At 40.0% G+C, this 18,237-nt stretch overlaps 2 protein-coding genes across 2 annotated transcripts; both read left to right on the plus strand.

Moving 5' to 3' along the window:
• The first annotated feature begins 451 nt into the window (after positions 1 to 451).
• vat1l (vesicle amine transport 1-like) lies at positions 452 to 12,036 on the plus strand. Its single transcript, XM_084934144.1, has 9 exons — positions 452 to 946; positions 1,499 to 1,628; positions 1,855 to 2,070; positions 2,256 to 2,398; positions 4,400 to 4,503; positions 5,164 to 5,219; positions 5,359 to 5,553; positions 9,496 to 9,579; positions 10,069 to 12,036. Exons 1-9 carry the CDS (start codon positions 732 to 734, stop codon positions 10,165 to 10,167), a joined length of 1,242 nt encoding a protein of 413 aa, XP_084790270.1. The 5' UTR covers positions 452 to 731; the 3' UTR covers positions 10,168 to 12,036.
• A 3,625-nt stretch (positions 12,037 to 15,661) lies between these two features.
• Positions 15,662 to 17,953, plus strand: clec3a (C-type lectin domain family 3, member A). The gene is made up of 3 exons (XM_084934158.1): positions 15,662 to 16,120; positions 16,205 to 16,291; positions 17,248 to 17,953. Exons 1-3 carry the CDS (start codon positions 16,009 to 16,011, stop codon positions 17,643 to 17,645), a joined length of 597 nt encoding a protein of 198 aa, XP_084790284.1. The 5' UTR covers positions 15,662 to 16,008; the 3' UTR covers positions 17,646 to 17,953.
• The last annotated feature ends 284 nt before the right edge of the window (positions 17,954 to 18,237 follow it).

Here is an 18,237-nt window from a genome sequence, read left to right on the forward strand (position 1 = left end):
ACATCGTTTAGCCCTGTTTAATAGTTAATTTAAACAGAGATTTCGAGGGATGTAAAAGAATATGTATTATATATGTATTAATATGTATCCAAATTTTAAAAAATTATAGCCTCGAAGAAACTTCAAGTCTACAAGTCACGAATACATTATTTTAAATAGGAATCATGCACTCACACACAAACATGTATGCATGCCATGATTGATTGATTGTTGTTAATTCTTCGCTAATTCTTCCAGGTTTGTTTGTTTTGTTTCCTCTGGTCATTTTTATAGTTTAACCCTTTAAAGAAGAATAAAAGAAAACATCCCCTTAAACTATAAAACTTTGAATCTTTATTATGAGGTTAACGATTATTTATTTATATCCTACTTGGTTGTGCTGCCGAGGGCATCTGAAGGAGTTCATCAGACTTAAAAGTTTTGCGGGCGCTTCACCACCAGATGGTGCACTTTATAAGTCGTACTGGCGCAAGGAAGGATAATTCACCAGGATGAAATAATTTCCTGATTTGAAATAGCAAAGTTTTTTTGTTGAATTAATCGCCATCTGTCAGACTTAAAATACTGGAACTTTAAACCTGCGTGAGTGCACGTCGCTTGCAGATGATGAGGATTCAGCTTCCACTGTGGATAACCGTCCGTACAGCGCCTGCCTGTGTGCAGGCTGCACCGGCTGCACGCCCAAATCACTCTCGTCTAGGAACAGGGAGGCAGAGCAGCTGGTCTTCGACATGGCTAAAGAAGGAGCAGACATGACAGAGGAAACCGAGTACATGATAGACAAAAATGTGAAGAAAGAAATAGACAACGTGGAGACGTCTGGCAATGCCAAAGAAATGCGAGCGGTGATATTGTCAGGTTTTGGGGGTCTTAACAAACTCAGGGTGACCAAGAAGGCAATGCCCGAGCCTCAGGATGGTGAAGTGAAGATCCGCGTGAAAACATGGTAAATATGAGGGTGTCAGTGTTTTTCATTTGTACTTGTGAGCTGCGGTCTGATCTGGTCTTTTACTCCCACGTTGCATGGTGATTTTGAGAAGTCTAAACGCTGATCAACAAGGCTTACACAGAAATTCGCAGTCATGAATCCACAGGTCTTTTCTGGTACAGGAGGTTGGGTGGCTGATGTTCATAACAAGCATATCTGATGCCACAGTTTCCAGTCATTCTATGTCACACTTTATATTTTCTAAGCGCATGTTTACAAGATATTGAGCAAGTCGTTTTTCCCCAGGTTGCAGCTGAGCTTTTGCCAGTGTTAGCAGTGTGACATTGGGAAAATTAAAGTGTACTGTTTATCCACAGAGGAAAAGCCTGTGACTCACTGCTCATAATAATGCAATAAACAGTGCTGGGTAATCCCTACATCTCTTAACACCTCATGCTAAATATTTGATATTAAAAAGCTGTTAGAGACTGTTCAGGGTCATGGTCGTCATCCAGATATCGAATCAGATGGATTCCAGTGTAAACAAACAATAATTATTCTTTGTTGCAGTGGCTTGAATTTCCTGGACCTGATGGTACGTCAGGGGACTATCGATAATCCCCCCAAACCCCCTCTTGTCCCTGGATTTGAGTGCTCTGGAATAGTAGAGTCAGTGGGTGAAAACACAAAGGGATTTAAGGTTAGTGTAATTACAGCTTGTTGATGCAGTTGTTCTATGAGTACATGCTGCCAGAGAAGTACACCAATAAAACTAGAGAGGATGCAGATTGCAATAAGTGCTGTAAGCGTAACAATCAGAAATATACTGCTGTTAATTCATAATCTGATGACATTTACTGCCACATGACAGGCTCACGTCAGTTTCTGCTGTGTGTTGACCTCCTTCCCTTACATGTTTCTTTCAGATAGGCGACAGAGTCATGGCTTTTGTGAATTACAACGCCTGGGCGGAGGTGGTTTGTGCACCCGTGGATTTTGTCTACAAGATGCCAGATGAAATGACGTTCGCTGAAGCAGCAGCCTTCTCCCTGAACTTTGTGGCTGCTTATATGATGCTCTTTGAGGTTGCCAATCTGCGAGAAGGGATGTCAGTGTTGGTCCACTCAGTAGGAGGTGGTGTAGTAAGTCCAGTTCTCATATGACTATTGCACACCCTCTAAACAAATGCACACATATGGAATTGTTGTTTAATCCCCGCCGTTAATAGTGCTATTTATGCCGTGGTATGATTTATGTTTATGTCTGCTTTCCTTATCCTCTGTGCTCTCGGGCACTGATACATTATTATAACTGTTATTATGTTCAGGGTCAAGCTGTGGCTCAGCTGTGCTCCACCGTGCCTAATGTCACTGTGTTTGGGATCGCTTCGTGTTTCAAACACGCAGCCATTAGAGACTCTGTGGCTCACCTCTTTGACAGAAATGTTGACTACATCCAAGAAGTCAAAAAGTAAGTGTGTTGTGTAAGTGATTTTACTTCTTTTTGACAAATTTTGGCAACATTCACTCATTGAGTCAAGACTGAATGTGGAGATGTAGTCAGGTGAAGATGTTGCCGGTTACCCATTTAAACTAACGTGACAACGCTTAGTTAACAGAGGGTAAGAGGCCTGCTGGAGGATGCAGATGTTACTGCTTGCCTTATTGGTCATGTGTGGCTGTGGTCACCATGGCAACTCACAGCTCATCTCAGCAAGCAGCAGCATTGTGTAGGGTGGAGGTCTGTAGCGGCAATGTGGAACAGCTGAGCCAATTAGGCCAGAGGAGCGATTTCTTACATGTTACACTGACATCAGAGCGCGCTGTGAGACGGTTTATGCTACAAAGAAACCACTGGTTGCAAACATACATGGGATTGGATGCGGTATGCCACAGGTCTACTACAATTAATCTGCGCAGGTTTCGTGTAGTTCTAACGATGTTGCAAAGCTTTTGATTATTTCATCACCAAACGGCCTCCTCTGCTTCACAGAGCTCTGGCAGTAATTATCTGTGGCTATACTAGAAACAGGGTAGATGCGCAGTAGTATGATGTATGAAAATCCATATTTGCCATGTTGTAGTACCTACAGATGCAAATGGCTTGATTAGGAAATGATGTTGAGTGCTTTCTGTATACATGTCAGCAGTGGTAGTGGATTGATATGCCTTTCATCTCACTGGTCCACACATTCTTCTCAGGATCAAGTGCAAAGTACAATTAAATTAGCCCTTTTACAAAAGGCAAAAAACCATGAGAATCACAAGACCACCAAGCTGTTCAGCCAAGCGGGTGTTCGGGGCCACAAGGCAGAAAGTATGGACTTAATGTCCCCTTGATAATAACATGCCTTTCATTCTTTCATATGCCGTCCTCTAAAAAGTCTCATTATGGCCCTTTTTTTTTTCACTGGCTGATTCTGTGTGCGATGAGATCAGAAACATTTTGTAACACAGTGTAAAATATGTTACCGATGAGGAGCTACGTGGGCACTGCAACACATCAATAATCCCTGTATAAGAAAACGTGGGCTGCAACTTTTTCTCAGAGTAATACTCCAGAGAACCAAGCTCCTTATCTTATGAATCCATGATTAGACAAAACCTGAAGCTGCTCCAGCATGAATCACAGGCTGAAAACACACACACACACACACACACATATATATAAATTATATATATATTTATATATACATATATCTATATATATACTCACAGAGTATGTTTTGCACATTTACATTTAGTGCTTGTGGACACAAACAAGCCAGTGCAGTCATATCTCTGCCTTTCACTGTACTTTAACTCAGCTGCTCGAATTCTTCATGACATTTTCAGTCAGCTGAAACAATTAGTTGCTTAACTGATTAATGGTAATTGAATGTTGCCTGTTATTTGGATTTTAGATTAATCTACTGGTTATATTTTTACCCTTGTGAGCTTTCTAAATCTGGGTGACTGGGACTCAGGAGGTAGAGTGGGTTATCCGCCGGCTGAAAGGTGGGTAGTGTGATCCGCAGCTCCTCCGGTCTGCCTTTCAAAACGTTAAGATGCTTAACCCCAAAATGAATGTGGGGGTGACAGATAAAATATAGTGCTGTGTGAATGTGGCTTGTAGCGTCTAAGTTTCTTGCGGGCTCAGTAAGAATAGAAACCTTTCATATAACTGCCTCCATTCCTTAAATCACTTGTTTTCTCAGTCAAAAGTGGAATACTACATTAAAAAGGCAAAAAAAAGTATTATGTCTGAAATCGATTCAAGTTTGTCCAAAATGTGTCCAAATCCTTTTTCTGCTAATCATACCATCGAGGCTAAATGTTTCAGCTTAAATCTGTGTTTAGAATCATCTGTTCATTTATGAGGCAACATTCAAATAATTTACTGGTTCTAATGAAGTGTTTAAATCTCTGCATGTTGCATGTTTATTAGCTCAATTGAATATTTTTAACTGTCCCTTTGTTCTTGGTGTTTCAGGATTTCTCCAGAGGGAGTGGACATTGTGCTTGACTGCCTGTGTGGGGAGAACACAGGCAAAGGCCTGAGTTTGCTGAAGCCGCTGGGAACTTACATCCTGTATGGTGGGGATGATATGTATTCCTTTACTGTGCAAAAATGTATCGCTTCAAAGTCAAAATAACTACATTTTAAATCTTACTTCAAATATTGAGAAGTACAGTCTCACTCTCGAGTCAAATTCCCTGGCCCAAAAAAGCAGTCTGGCACAAACACGCAGAGATTTTTATACCAGTTTGCGTGTGGATTAAAGAAGCTTTAGAGGTACTTTTAGTTGGATTTTGTTACTTTTGCACAGAGCCCGAGTAGCTGTTGTACATTCCTCATGGTAATCTATCTGTCTTCTTGCTTCAGCTTCAATTTTTACACACACCCATAAGAGTGGCACAGATCTAGTCGCAAAATAGTGAGCGTCATTTGAATAATATATACTCCAGAGCCTGCAAATTGAATGTATTGTCCTTCACAGCAACCAGTCTTATCTGGTCTCCGTTAATTACTTTAGCTTCTGTCAAGCCTCATGAATCAAGTAACATGATTACAGAGAGATTAATTCATTATCTGCAGCCATACTCAAAATGTGCAAAGGCATACTTGCACAGATCTAAAGGGCTAAAGGTGCCAGCTGATCCTCCCCCACTCTCCCTTCATGCTTCATGGCTGCCAATTATTGACTAGTCACTTCTGTCCAGTATACAGAAATCCTTTTATTTTTGTTTTTTCAGGCGCGTCAAACATGGTAACTGGGGAAACAAAGAGTTTCTTCAGCTTTGCAAAATCTGTGAGTCAGAGATGCAGTCTATCATCAATATTTGAAAGGAAACTACACCCTGTAACTGCCCAATCAATTATAAGTCACAGGAAATGAAACGCACGCACACATCCGTCACCCTCGTTTGCTTGTTTATTTGTTTTTACAGTGGTGGCAGGTGGAGAAGGTGAACCCTATTAAGCTATACGAAGAGAACAAAGTCATAGCTGGATTTTCGCTCCTCAACCTGCTCTTCAAACAAGGGAGATGTGGCCTCGTGAAATCAGTGATGGACAAACTCCTGTGTTTGTATGAAGAGAAGAAGATCAAGCCTGTAGTGGACTCCCTCTGGGCGCTGGAGGAGGTAAGAACCTGAAGTAATCAGAGGGTTTCAGACACAGAGATCGATGAGGATCAAATTAAAAATGACCCGATCACGTCGGTTACGCAATCCGAGATGCCAGAAAAGATTTTAAGAAGAATTGGTTTAAACATCCTGGACAGAATATAATGTGTTGTTTGTCGCTGCTGCATCTGTGGAACGTTGTCAGCTGTCCTTGGACATTCTTCCACAGATGGTGGGTAGGTTGAATCTTCCTGTTCAACTGTTATGTCACACCAACACAAAAAGCCAAACAGCCCATACATCAATCATTTGACACTCGATTTCTACAGACTCTTTAAGTCTTCCTATAACTGTGATCATTCAGTTTCTCAGGAACCTTTGTACAGTAGATGCATGTTTTCTCTAATAATTTGATATTTACATTAGAGATCCGGATCAGTCTTTTCCTGCATTGTGCAACGTTTAAAAGGGATTTGAGTTCAGGTGAACATCAGTAGTAAATGAAGACCCATGACTGGAAAAAGAGAGACTCATAAATACACTGTCACAATTGGTTGTGTGTAGAACATATTGAAGCATTGAAAACCAGACTCTTACACATAGGCAATTTTACAGACAGATGAATATTACCACATCTATGCTCGATTTCCTCTTTTTACTTTGCTCGCTCTGCTATATTTTTACAAGGGCATTTGTGGCTCACATCCCCATTGGTACATAAGCCTAATGGAAAAGTACCACTTTAAGAGAGCGTACCTGTGCTACTTACAGGGTTTTTCCTGCCTAAAAGAATTTTTAGTGCCCCCCAAAAACGCTTAAATCCAAGCCAAAGGACAATCACCGGCATCGTAATGAAATACTTTTTTTTATAAAGCAAGTTTGCTAATTGGGCGTTTTAGTTGTCCAAGCATAATAATCTTTTCTGTTTATTAAAATGGTCCGAAATAACAGAAAATGCACTGATTTGTTTTATACAAGGTAACACACACTCACTACTTTAACTGTATGCAGGGCCATCATGCTTATTCATCCACTTAATCCCCATATTTATCCATAAAAGCTCCGGCTTGTGATGCGGGTTTAGTCGGTGTGCATTTGACCACTGCTGGGCTCCTTCATGAGAACAGCTTCAGTTTAACCCCTTTTTCATATTTGTGATCCTTCCTCTGATGTCCACGTGTACCTGCAGTGGATACAGTAAAACGGGGATCGGAGTAAGGCAGGAACAGTTCTGTGTTTTTCGTCTGTAGTTAAATGATACACAAAGATGGGGACAACCATGGCCCATTGCCACAGCTGTTTTCTCTTATTTGCTTAATTAAACCATTTGCAAACAAGGAATGTGTGGGCTGTACAGATGGTGGTTGATTTATTCATTTTTCTGCACCTGTGGGGTGGAAAAGCTGCACTTTTAATATTCTTGTAGGTTAATGAATTCGGCAAAGCCTTGCAGCTCTGAATGACTTACCTCTGCACCATTTCAGACCTAACAAATGTCAGAATCAATGAAGAACCTGCAGCTGGGGACTTGAGACTAAATGGACTGGTTTTTGTATAGTGCATTTCTACTCAAAGTACTTTAAAAAACAGGCCCTTTTTTCAACATCTAACTTTCACTCTAACATAATGGGAGCAACCCAGGAATACTATAATATTCAGAGTGGAGCAGGCAGTGATTGAACCACCAACCTTCCAATTAGTAGACAATCTGCTCTATCTCCTGAGCCATGGCTACCCCAGTCCACTGATTTTCTGGTTACTGGAAAAAGAAGCAGAAAGTTTATCCTTGGACTTTGTTTCACACTGAAAAATACCTCAGGAATTTAGATGAAAGCAGAGGCAGTGTAAGTAATAATCACAAAAAGCTTACTGTAAGTTATTCTAGACTCTGTCTACAGTCGGAGAGATATTTTTGTGAAATGATTTCTCATGGGAAACTTTCCATGTACTGTTGTCATTACTTTGGCAGATTGTTCAGGCTATTCACTGGAACCATTGCCCATGAAGAATCTCATTAGAGGGGAGGATAGCGTGGGATGTAGTGTCAGGGGCACAGCTTGCCTCGGTTGTTTATATGCCTGGAAGGAGAGGTTAGTTTACATGCTGACCATAGCAACCTTTCTTTCCGGAATGAGAAGTTGGACAATATGCATGGCTGGGACAGAATAATGGGAGTTTTTCTAATCGCTGTTAGTTTCAGTCAGGAAAATATTGTACAGCTTCTATGCTGAATGCTATTAAAAATCCTGAAAAACAAAATCGAACCCACGTTGCATGGAAATTGGTCATTATGCACAGAGACCTAATTCGCTCAAAATGTAAGCGGAATTTATCCAACCCCCAACCTCTTCTGGAAAGTTGCTACCTAACAGCAAAGTGCTGTACAGGTTTATGACCCACTTTTCCTATTGGCTTGATTTCTGTGACACAATGGGTTCCAGACAAAGGCATACACTCAGCTGCGTCTGCGTGAGTGCATGATATGGCATGGTAATCTTTTGTGGTGGGTCTGACTTTATTTTTGCCCTTTTATCAGTAGCACCATGCCTAACAGAGTTGATTCTTTAACCTGTTAAGTAAGTTGCTGTCACAGCAAAATAAATAATGATGACTGAATGGCCTAGCAGTCGTTCATAAACGTTGTTTCTGGTCTCCTTTTGCCTGCTGGATGGCAACACGGAACCAGAAAGCGTCGCTCGTTGTCACATGTCGTGCCTCTAATTGTTCCCAGGCCGTGTTGGTGAACACGAGCGTGATGTTTTATGACAGCATATGAAGAGTGGGTTTTTCGAAAACAGTGTACATTTGCAGGAGCCTTGTCAGTGCATGGCAAACTGTTGCCTCAGCTGCTGCGTCACGACTGGATATTGAATTATTTTCATTTGAATGCAAGCTGTAGAGTTTGCCACGACGCAGTGCTTAGTGTTCTGGGATTTTGTTTACAGGCACTGATGATGTGCACAGGGATTTCTCTGCAGCAGCCCGCTTGCCTCAGTCTACCGACAATGCACACCTCATTTCTGATTTTCTTTAGCTGGCAGTAAAGATCACACAGACCTAAAAGACTCTCACTCACTGTCTTACTCAGTTTTGCTCTCCTAGCAGGAGCACTGAATTGAGGGGTTTTGCTGAATTTGAACGTGTTGTGGTATTTTTCCACAGACAGCCGAGTGGCAGAAGCCTCATCTTCATTTAAAGATAGTTTAAGAGCCCTATCATGTTGATACATGATGTCCTTTATTATATCACAGACGTGATGGGTCACCTATGGTTTAATCTCCAGTGTAGTGCACAGCATCACATTTTATCTCTGAAGACGGCATAATGTGTGCTATAGATGTAGCTGCCTAATTGAGTTTGGAGTTCTTGGTTCAGTTCCTAGAAGGGTTGTTCTTTATTTTTAATTCTATCTACTGTAGCTATTGAATGTGGGGATAACAGTGAGCCAGGTTATTAGGAGGTGTGGTCTGAGACTTTATTTATTTTGCAGAATGTGACTAAGATTTTTTGCAGTGTAGAATAAACAATTTCTGGAATAAGACTGCAGAAACAGTTATTCTTAATGTATCTGTTATTAGAGCCTGTCCCTCCCTGCCAGATTTTCAATTCAATCTCTTGCTATAGATCTTGCATCAGTGAGGTGTTCAGCGTGATGTCAAATATCAGCCAGCAGAGTGAGTCAGCATCATTTTGTCAGCGTTAAGGCCATTAACTTTCCTCGCACAGGAAGCCTGTAATATAGCTGTGCTAAAAATGGATCCCGTGTCTACAATCTGCAGAAAATTATTGAATCTTTTTGTGATTTTGAAATTTTATCAGCTGGTGTTTTTTTTTTTAATCCAATTTTACAGCAGTCTCTCTGTTAGAGCTCTTTTATTGTTAAACCAGCTTTTTTTACATGTTAAGAATAAGATCTGTGCAGCTTTTTAAGAAGAGGTTAAACTTATGTTTTCTTCTCAGGTAAAAGAGGCGATGCAGAGAATTCATGACAGAGGCAACATAGGAAAACTCATTCTGGATGTTGAGAAGTCTCCCACCCCTCTGGTAAGAAAGGCTTTTATTGCTATATAGACATTTTCTCTTTTAAAAGGTGACAGACTGCATACATAAACAGACGTGGCAAATCTTATATTCAAGCCTACTGTAGTTTATGTAGGATTGTCTGGATGCAAAATTGGATAAATATGAATTCCAAGTCCACATTTTTAAGAAAATCTATAATGAAAATGATTTTTTTAGAAATGCAAAAGGTATTCTTCTCACACTTCATTTGCTAGCTGACATACAAAGTGGCATTTGTAGTAAAAAAATATATATATATTTGACTTTAATTTGTTGACAGCACATTTTCTTCTCATGTCAGGATTGTGAGAGCTGGATTTCCTCCTGTCCTCTTCATTTCCATTGTCATGTCAGCCCATCCTCAGCCCATTAGCATAGTTTGCTGTGTGATTTGATGTCAGCTCACATTTATTTCCCCCTCTGTTTCCACTAAACGGTTAATGGTGGCAGTAAAAAATGTTTTATCTGTAGATGGCCAGCGACAGCACAGAGACCAGTGAAGCAGGAGAGGAAGAAGAGGAGCCCGAGGGAGACAACGACAGCAAGGAGCGAATGCCTTTTATCCATTAGACCCAACAAAATCCCACTGCAGCACACCTAGAGACACTGGAGAGGCAGCACAGTTTCACCAGAGCAACACAACCCCACTCGTGTGTGTTTGTGTGCATGTGCTGTATGCATGAATGTATGTATGTGCAGTATACTTTAGTGCCTCTTGTCCGTTTCCTATTATGTGTCAATTGATTAGTCTAAGCAAAGGATAGGATGCCACAATGTGCAAGAGCCATTTTCAACACAGTGTTACATTATATGCTGTACTATGAAGTAATTACCTGCTAGCCAATAATATGAATAGATTTGTGTTCACTTTATAGTTAACTGCATCTGCCCACAGTTTATTAAATTAACAGCAAACCACATAAGCATTTAAACCTGCTGACCTGCTATTCTCGTTTTATGATTAGCACCCCATGAAATAGATTAAGTAAAGCGCCTAAGTGTCAAATAGTAACAAGGAAACATTTCTAAATATTTCACAGCACAGGGGGAAAAAGAAGTATTTTTCTGTGCCCGGCTGTGAGAATTAAAAGCGAACAGCTGAAATAGGTTTGAGAAAGTGACCCCAGTGTTCTAATTGTTCCGATCAAGGGAGTGCATCCCTTTGTTGTGTTAACTAATATGTAAGCCAGGAGAGGCAGAAAAGACTGAGTGTAGATATTTGCATGACATTTTATGCTAATGTGCCAACCTTATATTATGGGATCACTAGTGCCTTTGAGCTACAAACAAGTGTAAAATACTTGAAATGTATTCCTTATGTGCAGTTCACATTGAACAAACAAACAAAAAGTTATTTTTAGGTGGAAAATGAAGTGTAATCTGTTTTTTTTTTAAAAAAAACAAACATCATTGGATCATGTAATAAGAGGGATTTGGACTTATTTTTCCCACTGAACTGTATATTCAGAACTTACATAATGTGTAACACCGCGATTGTAACATTTATTGTTTCCGATCAGAAAACCATGAACAGATTTGTAAACACTTGAGTAGAACAGGACAAATTTCAATTTATACCTGCGTCAAAATCCTGGTTTTTCTTGAGCATTAAGTAGTTAGTCGGACTCAGACTGCAGTTTAAGGTATTTAGAGTCTCTAGCTTGCCTGTCTGACCAAAGTTGTTTACTTGCTGGTGCCTCACAACAAAAGTGCCGTAAAACTCCATAACTGACGACGTATTTTTACAGTGAGCTCGTGTATGAGGCTGATTTAGGTTTGAGGAACACTGTGTATCGCTTTAGTTAAGTATGGCAAGCTCTGCCTTTACTCTGCAAGTACACCCACCTACTCAGACGATTTTATTTTTGAAACTAGTGAGAATCTGCTACACTATTTCAATTTCTCTAATTACGCTACCTTGCTTACTCGGTGTGTTTGTATTGGCTAGCTGTCTGAATCCTTCATCATTTTAGGCTCATCTACAAAAACAACACAGGATGTCAGTGTTTTGTAATTGAAAAAAGTAGAAACTAGTCAATGTGTAGCTTAAAAGTTATGAGTAAACACTGCATGCTTTGAATGTGATAAACAGTGAAGAGAAGATGTTCAATGGGTTTACTAAAGTGATCAGATAAATTATATCCTAGACTTGAAATTTAGGGCGTTATTTAGACAATTTGGGGAAGAAAATCTAAAATTCGATGCCTTCAATGTCCCTGTTAGTGTCTGTGTGCGTGAGAGAGACAGTTGTATGTGTATTCATATTGCCTCGTTTAAAAATAACAAAAGAAAGAAATGTGTACAATTTGTTCAGCACTGTAGTGTGTTCACAAAATTCCTCAAACTATGGTTTACCTGTGATATATTTTTGTCACATTTTTGTTGTGTACTTTCTTTGAGCACTGCTCTGTTTACTTGAATAAATTTATCTGCAAAGCATTTCTCTGATTTTGAATCGTGTTCAGGTGCTCGTTAATGCAAATGTCTAATCAGCCAATCACATGGCAGCAACTCCATTCATGTAGGCATGTAGACATGGTTATTATGGTGAACATGGTGATTTAAGTGACTTTGAACTCATGCTTTTTGGTCACAGATGGGCTGACTATTTCAGAAATACTTTGTTTGGGTGAAAATGTCTAGTTCATGTCAGATGAGAATAAGTGATTACAACCAGTATGATGAAGAGCATCTCTGAATGTCCACAATATTGAAACTTAAAGCAGCCGCGCTACAGCAGCAGAAGAACAGACTGGGAGCCACTCTTGTCAGCTAAGAGCACGAGGATATAGTTCACATAGGCTCACTAAAATTAGACAACGTGAGATTGGAAAAATGTTGCCTGGCCTGAAATAGCTACAGCGATTAGAGCACGCTGTAGGTATTTCAGGTACTGCGCGGCAGTGGTTTGTATCATATCTAATAGACTCCAATTTGTGCATGTAAATGGAGAGTCGTCTTCACACACTAATGTCAATTATGGAGTTCCACAGGGTTCAGTGCTAGGACCAATTCTGTTTACATTATACATGCTTCCCTTAGGCAGTATCATTAGAAGACATAGCATACATTTTCACTGCTATGCAGATGACACACAGCTCTATCTGTCCATGAAGCCAGATAACACACACCAATTAGTTAAACTGCAGGAATGTCTTAAAGATATAAAGACCTGGATGGCCGCTAACTTTCTGCTTCTTAATTCAGATAAAACTGAGGTTATTTTACTCGGCCCTGAAAATCTTAGAAATATGGTATCTAACCAGATTCTTACTCTGGATGGCATTACCTTGGCCTTCAGTAACACTATGAGGAACCTTGGAGTCATTTTTGACCAGGACATGTCCTTCAACGCACATATTAAACAAATATGTAAGACTGCTTTCTTCCATTTGCGCAACATCTCTAAAATTAGAAATATCCTGTCTCAGAGTGACGCTGAAAAACTAGTTCATGCATTTATTACTTCCAGGCTGGACGACTGTAATTCATTATTATCAGGATGTCCTAAAAACTCCCTGAAAAGCCTTCACGTGATCCAAAATGCTGCAGCAAGAGTACTGACAGGGACTAGAAAGAGAGAGCAGATTTCTCCTGTATTGGCTTCCCTTCATTGGTTCCCTGTTAAATCCAGAATTGAATTCAAAATCCTGCTCCTCACATACAAGGTCTTAAATAATCAGGCCCCATCTTATCTTAATGACCTTGTAGTACCATATCACCCTATTAGAGCACTTCACTCTCGCTCTGCAGGCCTACTTGTTGTTCCTAGAGTATTTAAAAGTAGAATGGGAGGCAGAGCCTTCAGTTTTCAGGCCCCTCTTCTGTGGAACCAGCTTCCAGTTTGGATTCAGGAGACAGACACTATCTCTACTTTTAAGATTAGGCTTCAAACTTTCCTTTTTGCTAAAGCATATAGTTAGGGCTGGATCAGGTGACCCTGAATCCTCCCTTAGTTATGCTGCAATTGACGTAGGCTGCCGGGGGATTCCCATGATGCATTGAGTTTTTCCTTTCCAGTCACCTTTGTCACTCACTATGTGTTAATAGACCTCTCTACATTGAATCATATCTGTTATTAATCTCTGTCTCTCTTCCACAGCATGTCTTTCATCCTGTCTTCCTTCTCTCACCCCAACCGGTCGCAGCAGATCGCCGCCCCTCCCTGAGCCTGGTTCTGCCGGAGGTTTCTTCCTGTTAAAAAGAAGTTTTTCCTTCCCACTGTCACCAAAAGTGCTTGCTCATAGGGGTTCATATGATTGTTGGGTTTTCCTCTGTATCTATTATTGTACGATCCACTGTACAATATAAAGCGCCTTGAGGCGACTGTTGTTGTGATTTGGCGCTATATAAATAAAATTGAATTGAATTGGTCTGCTGTGACATTTGAAGGGTAAGGTCAGAATTTGGTGTAAACAGCGTGAGAGCATTCCTCATGTCAACAGTTTAGACTGCTGCTGGTGTAATGGTGTGGGGGATATTTTCTTAGCACATGTTGGACCTCTTAGTAGCAACTGAGCATCATTTAAACACCACGCCGTGTCCATCTCTTAATGTTGACAGTGTACCCATCTGATGGTCTACAGCAGGATAGCACACCATGAAAGTAAATAATGCACCAAGGAAGAAATTCAAAAAGGAATGAACATTGCAAACAAAGGTGAACACAGGGTTATACACTATCAGGAAACAGGTGGGGATCGGGGCACAGCTGAAACTAATCAAGACAAGTGAAGACAGTCAAGGTGGGGCTGAGAATCACAAAGGAGAAAAAATTGCAGGTAAAAAGCACCTTGAAAGTAAAACAGGAAGTAACCGGATGACCGAGAGGAGAAGAAAAAGGTACACAAGAGGGGAAAAGGGACTTACAGGGAAACACATGAGATGGCTATGAAATCAAAGCAGGGACTACACTCAAAATAATAAAACTCATAAAATACCAGGATAGAAAAAGGAAGAAAACCCCAAAACAAAAACTGAAACATAATATCAAAATATATTAACAGGAATCTGAAACACAAAACTCATGACATACAAGTAAATCAGATTCTTTGTAAGCCTTCAGTGTTGCACAAGATGACAACAGAGTCAGGGATTTCTCTTTAAACAGAGAGCTGAAACACAGTTGTGTTGCTAAAGAACATATGGATCTCGGAGGAGGACAATGGTGCTTGTGTCTAATGACGATGGTGGTCGAACATTACTCAGTTTCATTTTGGCTTTTGCTGTGATGTCCCCCCAGTTTGTTTGGTCAGAATCAGGAGTGCACTCTGGGCAAAACTGCTGCAAACGCCGCCTTATTTGAAGATTCACACACATTTGGTCTTGAGCAATGAGCAATTATTACTTAAACCAGAAATAACCCACTACGTAGCTGTCTGTCTACCTCGGTGTTTGATCTGCATCTTAAATGTGCCTCGAGAGGAAGAAGAAAAGTGCCAGCAGAGGTTGCATTCGAACATCATACATTAATGTGCTTGCACAACTTGATTTGTGCCACTGAATACTAAGCAACAAGTCTATAAAAGCTCATTTTGTAGGATTGTTTGTTTCTCACACGTTTGCCGCATCATGTTGACATATATGCATCTATATGTATTAAATTTCTTAATAAATAATTGGAATGCATTATTCCAGAGAATATGTCACTCAGGGGGTGGATGTATTATTAAAAAAACAGTTTGAGGATCTAAAATAGGAAAACGTGCTTGAACTGGTTTTGACAGTTGAATAGCTATATTGAGCAAATATGCCCAATAGTTGTTGTTTTTTTTCTTATTTAGCTCCCACTCCCATCTGTATACATCTCCCTCTAAAAATAACTCGCCTGCATTAAAGCTGTAAACTGGACTTCTAATAGCAGCCTTATGTTCAAATATTGCATAACTGTCCCTGTGATTGAAACAGGCCTAGAGCTAGGCTGTATTGATGCACCAGGTATATTTAGTTGCTTAAATTTATTGAAGTGGTTGGTTAAACCTTTCCTGAGCACAATGATAATTCACTGTCAGGCTGCATCATTTGACACTTAAGAGATGGTATAAGTTTTCAAGTCTCAAGTTGATTACGTCCAAACTTAACATGTGAAAAGAGGAAGAACACTCTGTAGTATTGAAGCAGTCAATGGATTTCAGGTTTGTTTGTGAAATGAAAGTGAATGCTTCTTAGCGCACCTTGTCCCAAGTAAATATTTATCTAAAAATAACTCGACACAAGGAAATCATTATTGGCCTCCACCCTTTTTTACCTCCCTCACCTCTTCCTGATGTTTGGGCAAAAACAAACACATTTAGAGCCAATACAGGGAAAGGCATACAGAGGGCCTGTATATATTGAGCAGCCTGCAGAGCTTTTGGTTCCTTTCACAGCAGCACAACGTGGGCCACTGTGTCCTGTACGCTGGCCGCAGACATGGCACGCCTGGCCCTCCCTGTCTTCCTCATCCTCAGCTTTTCCTTGCTCCACATCTGCAACAGCGGTCCGTCTCGCACCAGGAAGGCTGTTTCACCTCGCCAGTCTGGAGGTAATTGTATAAATCCTATCAAATCATGGCTTTATCTGACCTTGGTGTGTGTGTTTTTTTCTTAATTGTCTCCTCCTTGTGCAGCTACAGAGGAGGAGGATGTGATGTCACAGCTCCAGAGGTTGTGGCAGGAGGTCAATTCTCTGAAAGAGATGTTGGCACTGCAGACAGGTATTAGTGAGAGCGTTTCTGCATTCCTGATAAAATAATATTAATGTTACTTTAACAAGATGAACAAGAGTGTGAACAGTGCTGCATTTATAACTTAATAGCCAGAGTTTAAAAGTCAGAGTGATTCTGTAATCTGACGCACATTTCATATCAACTAAAAAAGGAAGAAAAAATAATAATCGAGACGCTTTCACAACATACTCCTATAGTGTGTAAAATCCATCAACTGCTGCTTAAGTGCTAATGTTTAAATTCAATATTTTGTCAGATATTAGCAGTGTCATAGAAAGTTCTCGAGTCTCTTGGGAGGTTTTCCACCTATTTGATTTCAAAATCTGAAGTCTGAGAACAGCACTGGATTTTCTGTGGCCGAGAAGAGGCTGCTGAGGATGCTGAAGAGCAAATTATTCTTTAATCAGCTACTGAGGTCAAGTTACAGTTGACCATTTCAAATTCCCTCAACAGAAGGAATTTAAATCTTTAACAAGGATTTCTTGAACACAAAGTGAATGATTTAATGAAAATCAATGGGTTAGAAGAGACTTTGAAGAAATAAAAGTGAAATTAATACACAAACTCAAAAGGCTAATTCTGATATAGCATACCAATTTTCTGCTATATAAATTATGAAAACTGTTGACTTTTTCTGTATTAATTAAAGAGAAATGTGCCTGAATATAAACTTGATAATTTCTTGAAATTAATATTTAATGAAATTGATCAATACAGCCTGCAGACCTGAAGTGTACCCCTAATTGTAGAATGAACCTTATGGTGCCAGCTTATCAGCAGAGGGCAGCAACACTCCAAGAAGCCTTTAAATGCAAAGTAACAGGTTCACTTGCAAGCTGCATGATGGTTACATGAATAGTTCTTGCAATGTAATTTGATGGGACTAGTTTATAGTGTTACTTTACCATTCATTAATTCATGAAGTAAATGCTTTGTGTTTTCAGTGTGTCTCCGGGGCATCAAAGTTCATAGAAAGTGTTATCTTACAATTGAGGAACCCAAACATTACCATGAAGCAAATGAAGACTGCATTGCACAAGGTGGAACTCTTGCAACACCGCGGGACATGTTGGAAAACAATGAACTGAGAGACTGTGCAAAGAGGAGTGCTCCCGGGTCTAAGGACTTCTGGATCGGCGTGGCAGACATAGTGAAAGAAGGCCAGTATGTCGATGTCAACAGCCAGCCAGTCCGCTTTTTTAACTGGGATCGCTCCAAGAAGCAGCCCACAGGAACGAAGAGGGAGAGCTGTGTTGCTCTTTCAGTGGCTGCACAAGGAAAGTGGTATGATGAGGTGTGTCGCAGCCTGAAAAAGTACATCTGCGAATATGTCATTCCCTGAAGCCAGAAGTGGAAAGAAGAAATTAGATAAAAGGATGTTGACGATTTGATGATCACTGATGCAGGTTTATTTGACTAAAACTGTACAAACCCTTGTGTCTATGATAGGAAGTTTTTTTCTCTGTAGTTATTAATTGGGTTCTAAAACAATCCTAACATTCAAAATAGTAACTATAGGTGGATTTTATATGAGTTCTCTGTGATACAAGAACTTTATCTTCACATGAAGCAATTCCCAATGGCTCAGACATCGACTGAGCAGATCATGAAATTAAAAATTATGAGTGAAATTTCACTGAAATAAACAAAAATGTAAGCTTCTGTTGTTTCCTGGTAATTTTTTCATTTCACCATTACTTTTCTACATTAGGTTTAGTCTATTAATTTCGTCATTTTACACTTTACATTAATGCAACGCCATACATAAGTATGAGAAAGTTCCTCGGTGCACACTTCAACTTCTCATGAAGTATTTTTGACTGTTTCACATTCATTGGTGTGAAACTGCAACAAAACCCACAAAATGATAACATTTTGTTTTATCGGGAAATGCAACATGTTTGAGGGACCCTTGTTGCACAACAGTCATAAAA

This window comes from Perissodus microlepis, chromosome 1 (assembly GCF_051167445.1).
Source record: "Perissodus microlepis isolate ML-2025 ecotype Zambia chromosome 1, ASM5116744v1, whole genome shotgun sequence".
NCBI classification, from domain to species: domain Eukaryota; kingdom Metazoa; phylum Chordata; class Actinopteri; order Cichliformes; family Cichlidae; genus Perissodus; species Perissodus microlepis.

Excerpts from the sequence above, each read along its gene's own strand:
- vat1l (XM_084934144.1), top strand. The coding sequence starts at position 732 with ATGGCTAAAGAAGGAGCAGACATGACAGAGGAAACCGAGTACATGATA. Across the intron at positions 5,220-5,358 it reads TCTTCAGCTTTGCAAAATCT|TGGTGGCAGGTGGAGAAGGT; the intron begins GTGAGTCAGAGA and ends TTGTTTTTACAG. Across the intron at positions 9,580-10,068 it reads AGAAGTCTCCCACCCCTCTG|ATGGCCAGCGACAGCACAGA; the intron begins GTAAGAAAGGCT and ends TTTTATCTGTAG.
- clec3a (XM_084934158.1), top strand. The coding sequence starts at position 16,009 with ATGGCACGCCTGGCCCTCCCTGTCTTCCTCATCCTCAGCTTTTCCTTG. Across the intron at positions 16,121-16,204 it reads TTCACCTCGCCAGTCTGGAG|CTACAGAGGAGGAGGATGTG; the intron begins GTAATTGTATAA and ends CTCCTTGTGCAG. Across the intron at positions 16,292-17,247 it reads GATGTTGGCACTGCAGACAG|TGTGTCTCCGGGGCATCAAA; the intron begins GTATTAGTGAGA and ends TTGTGTTTTCAG.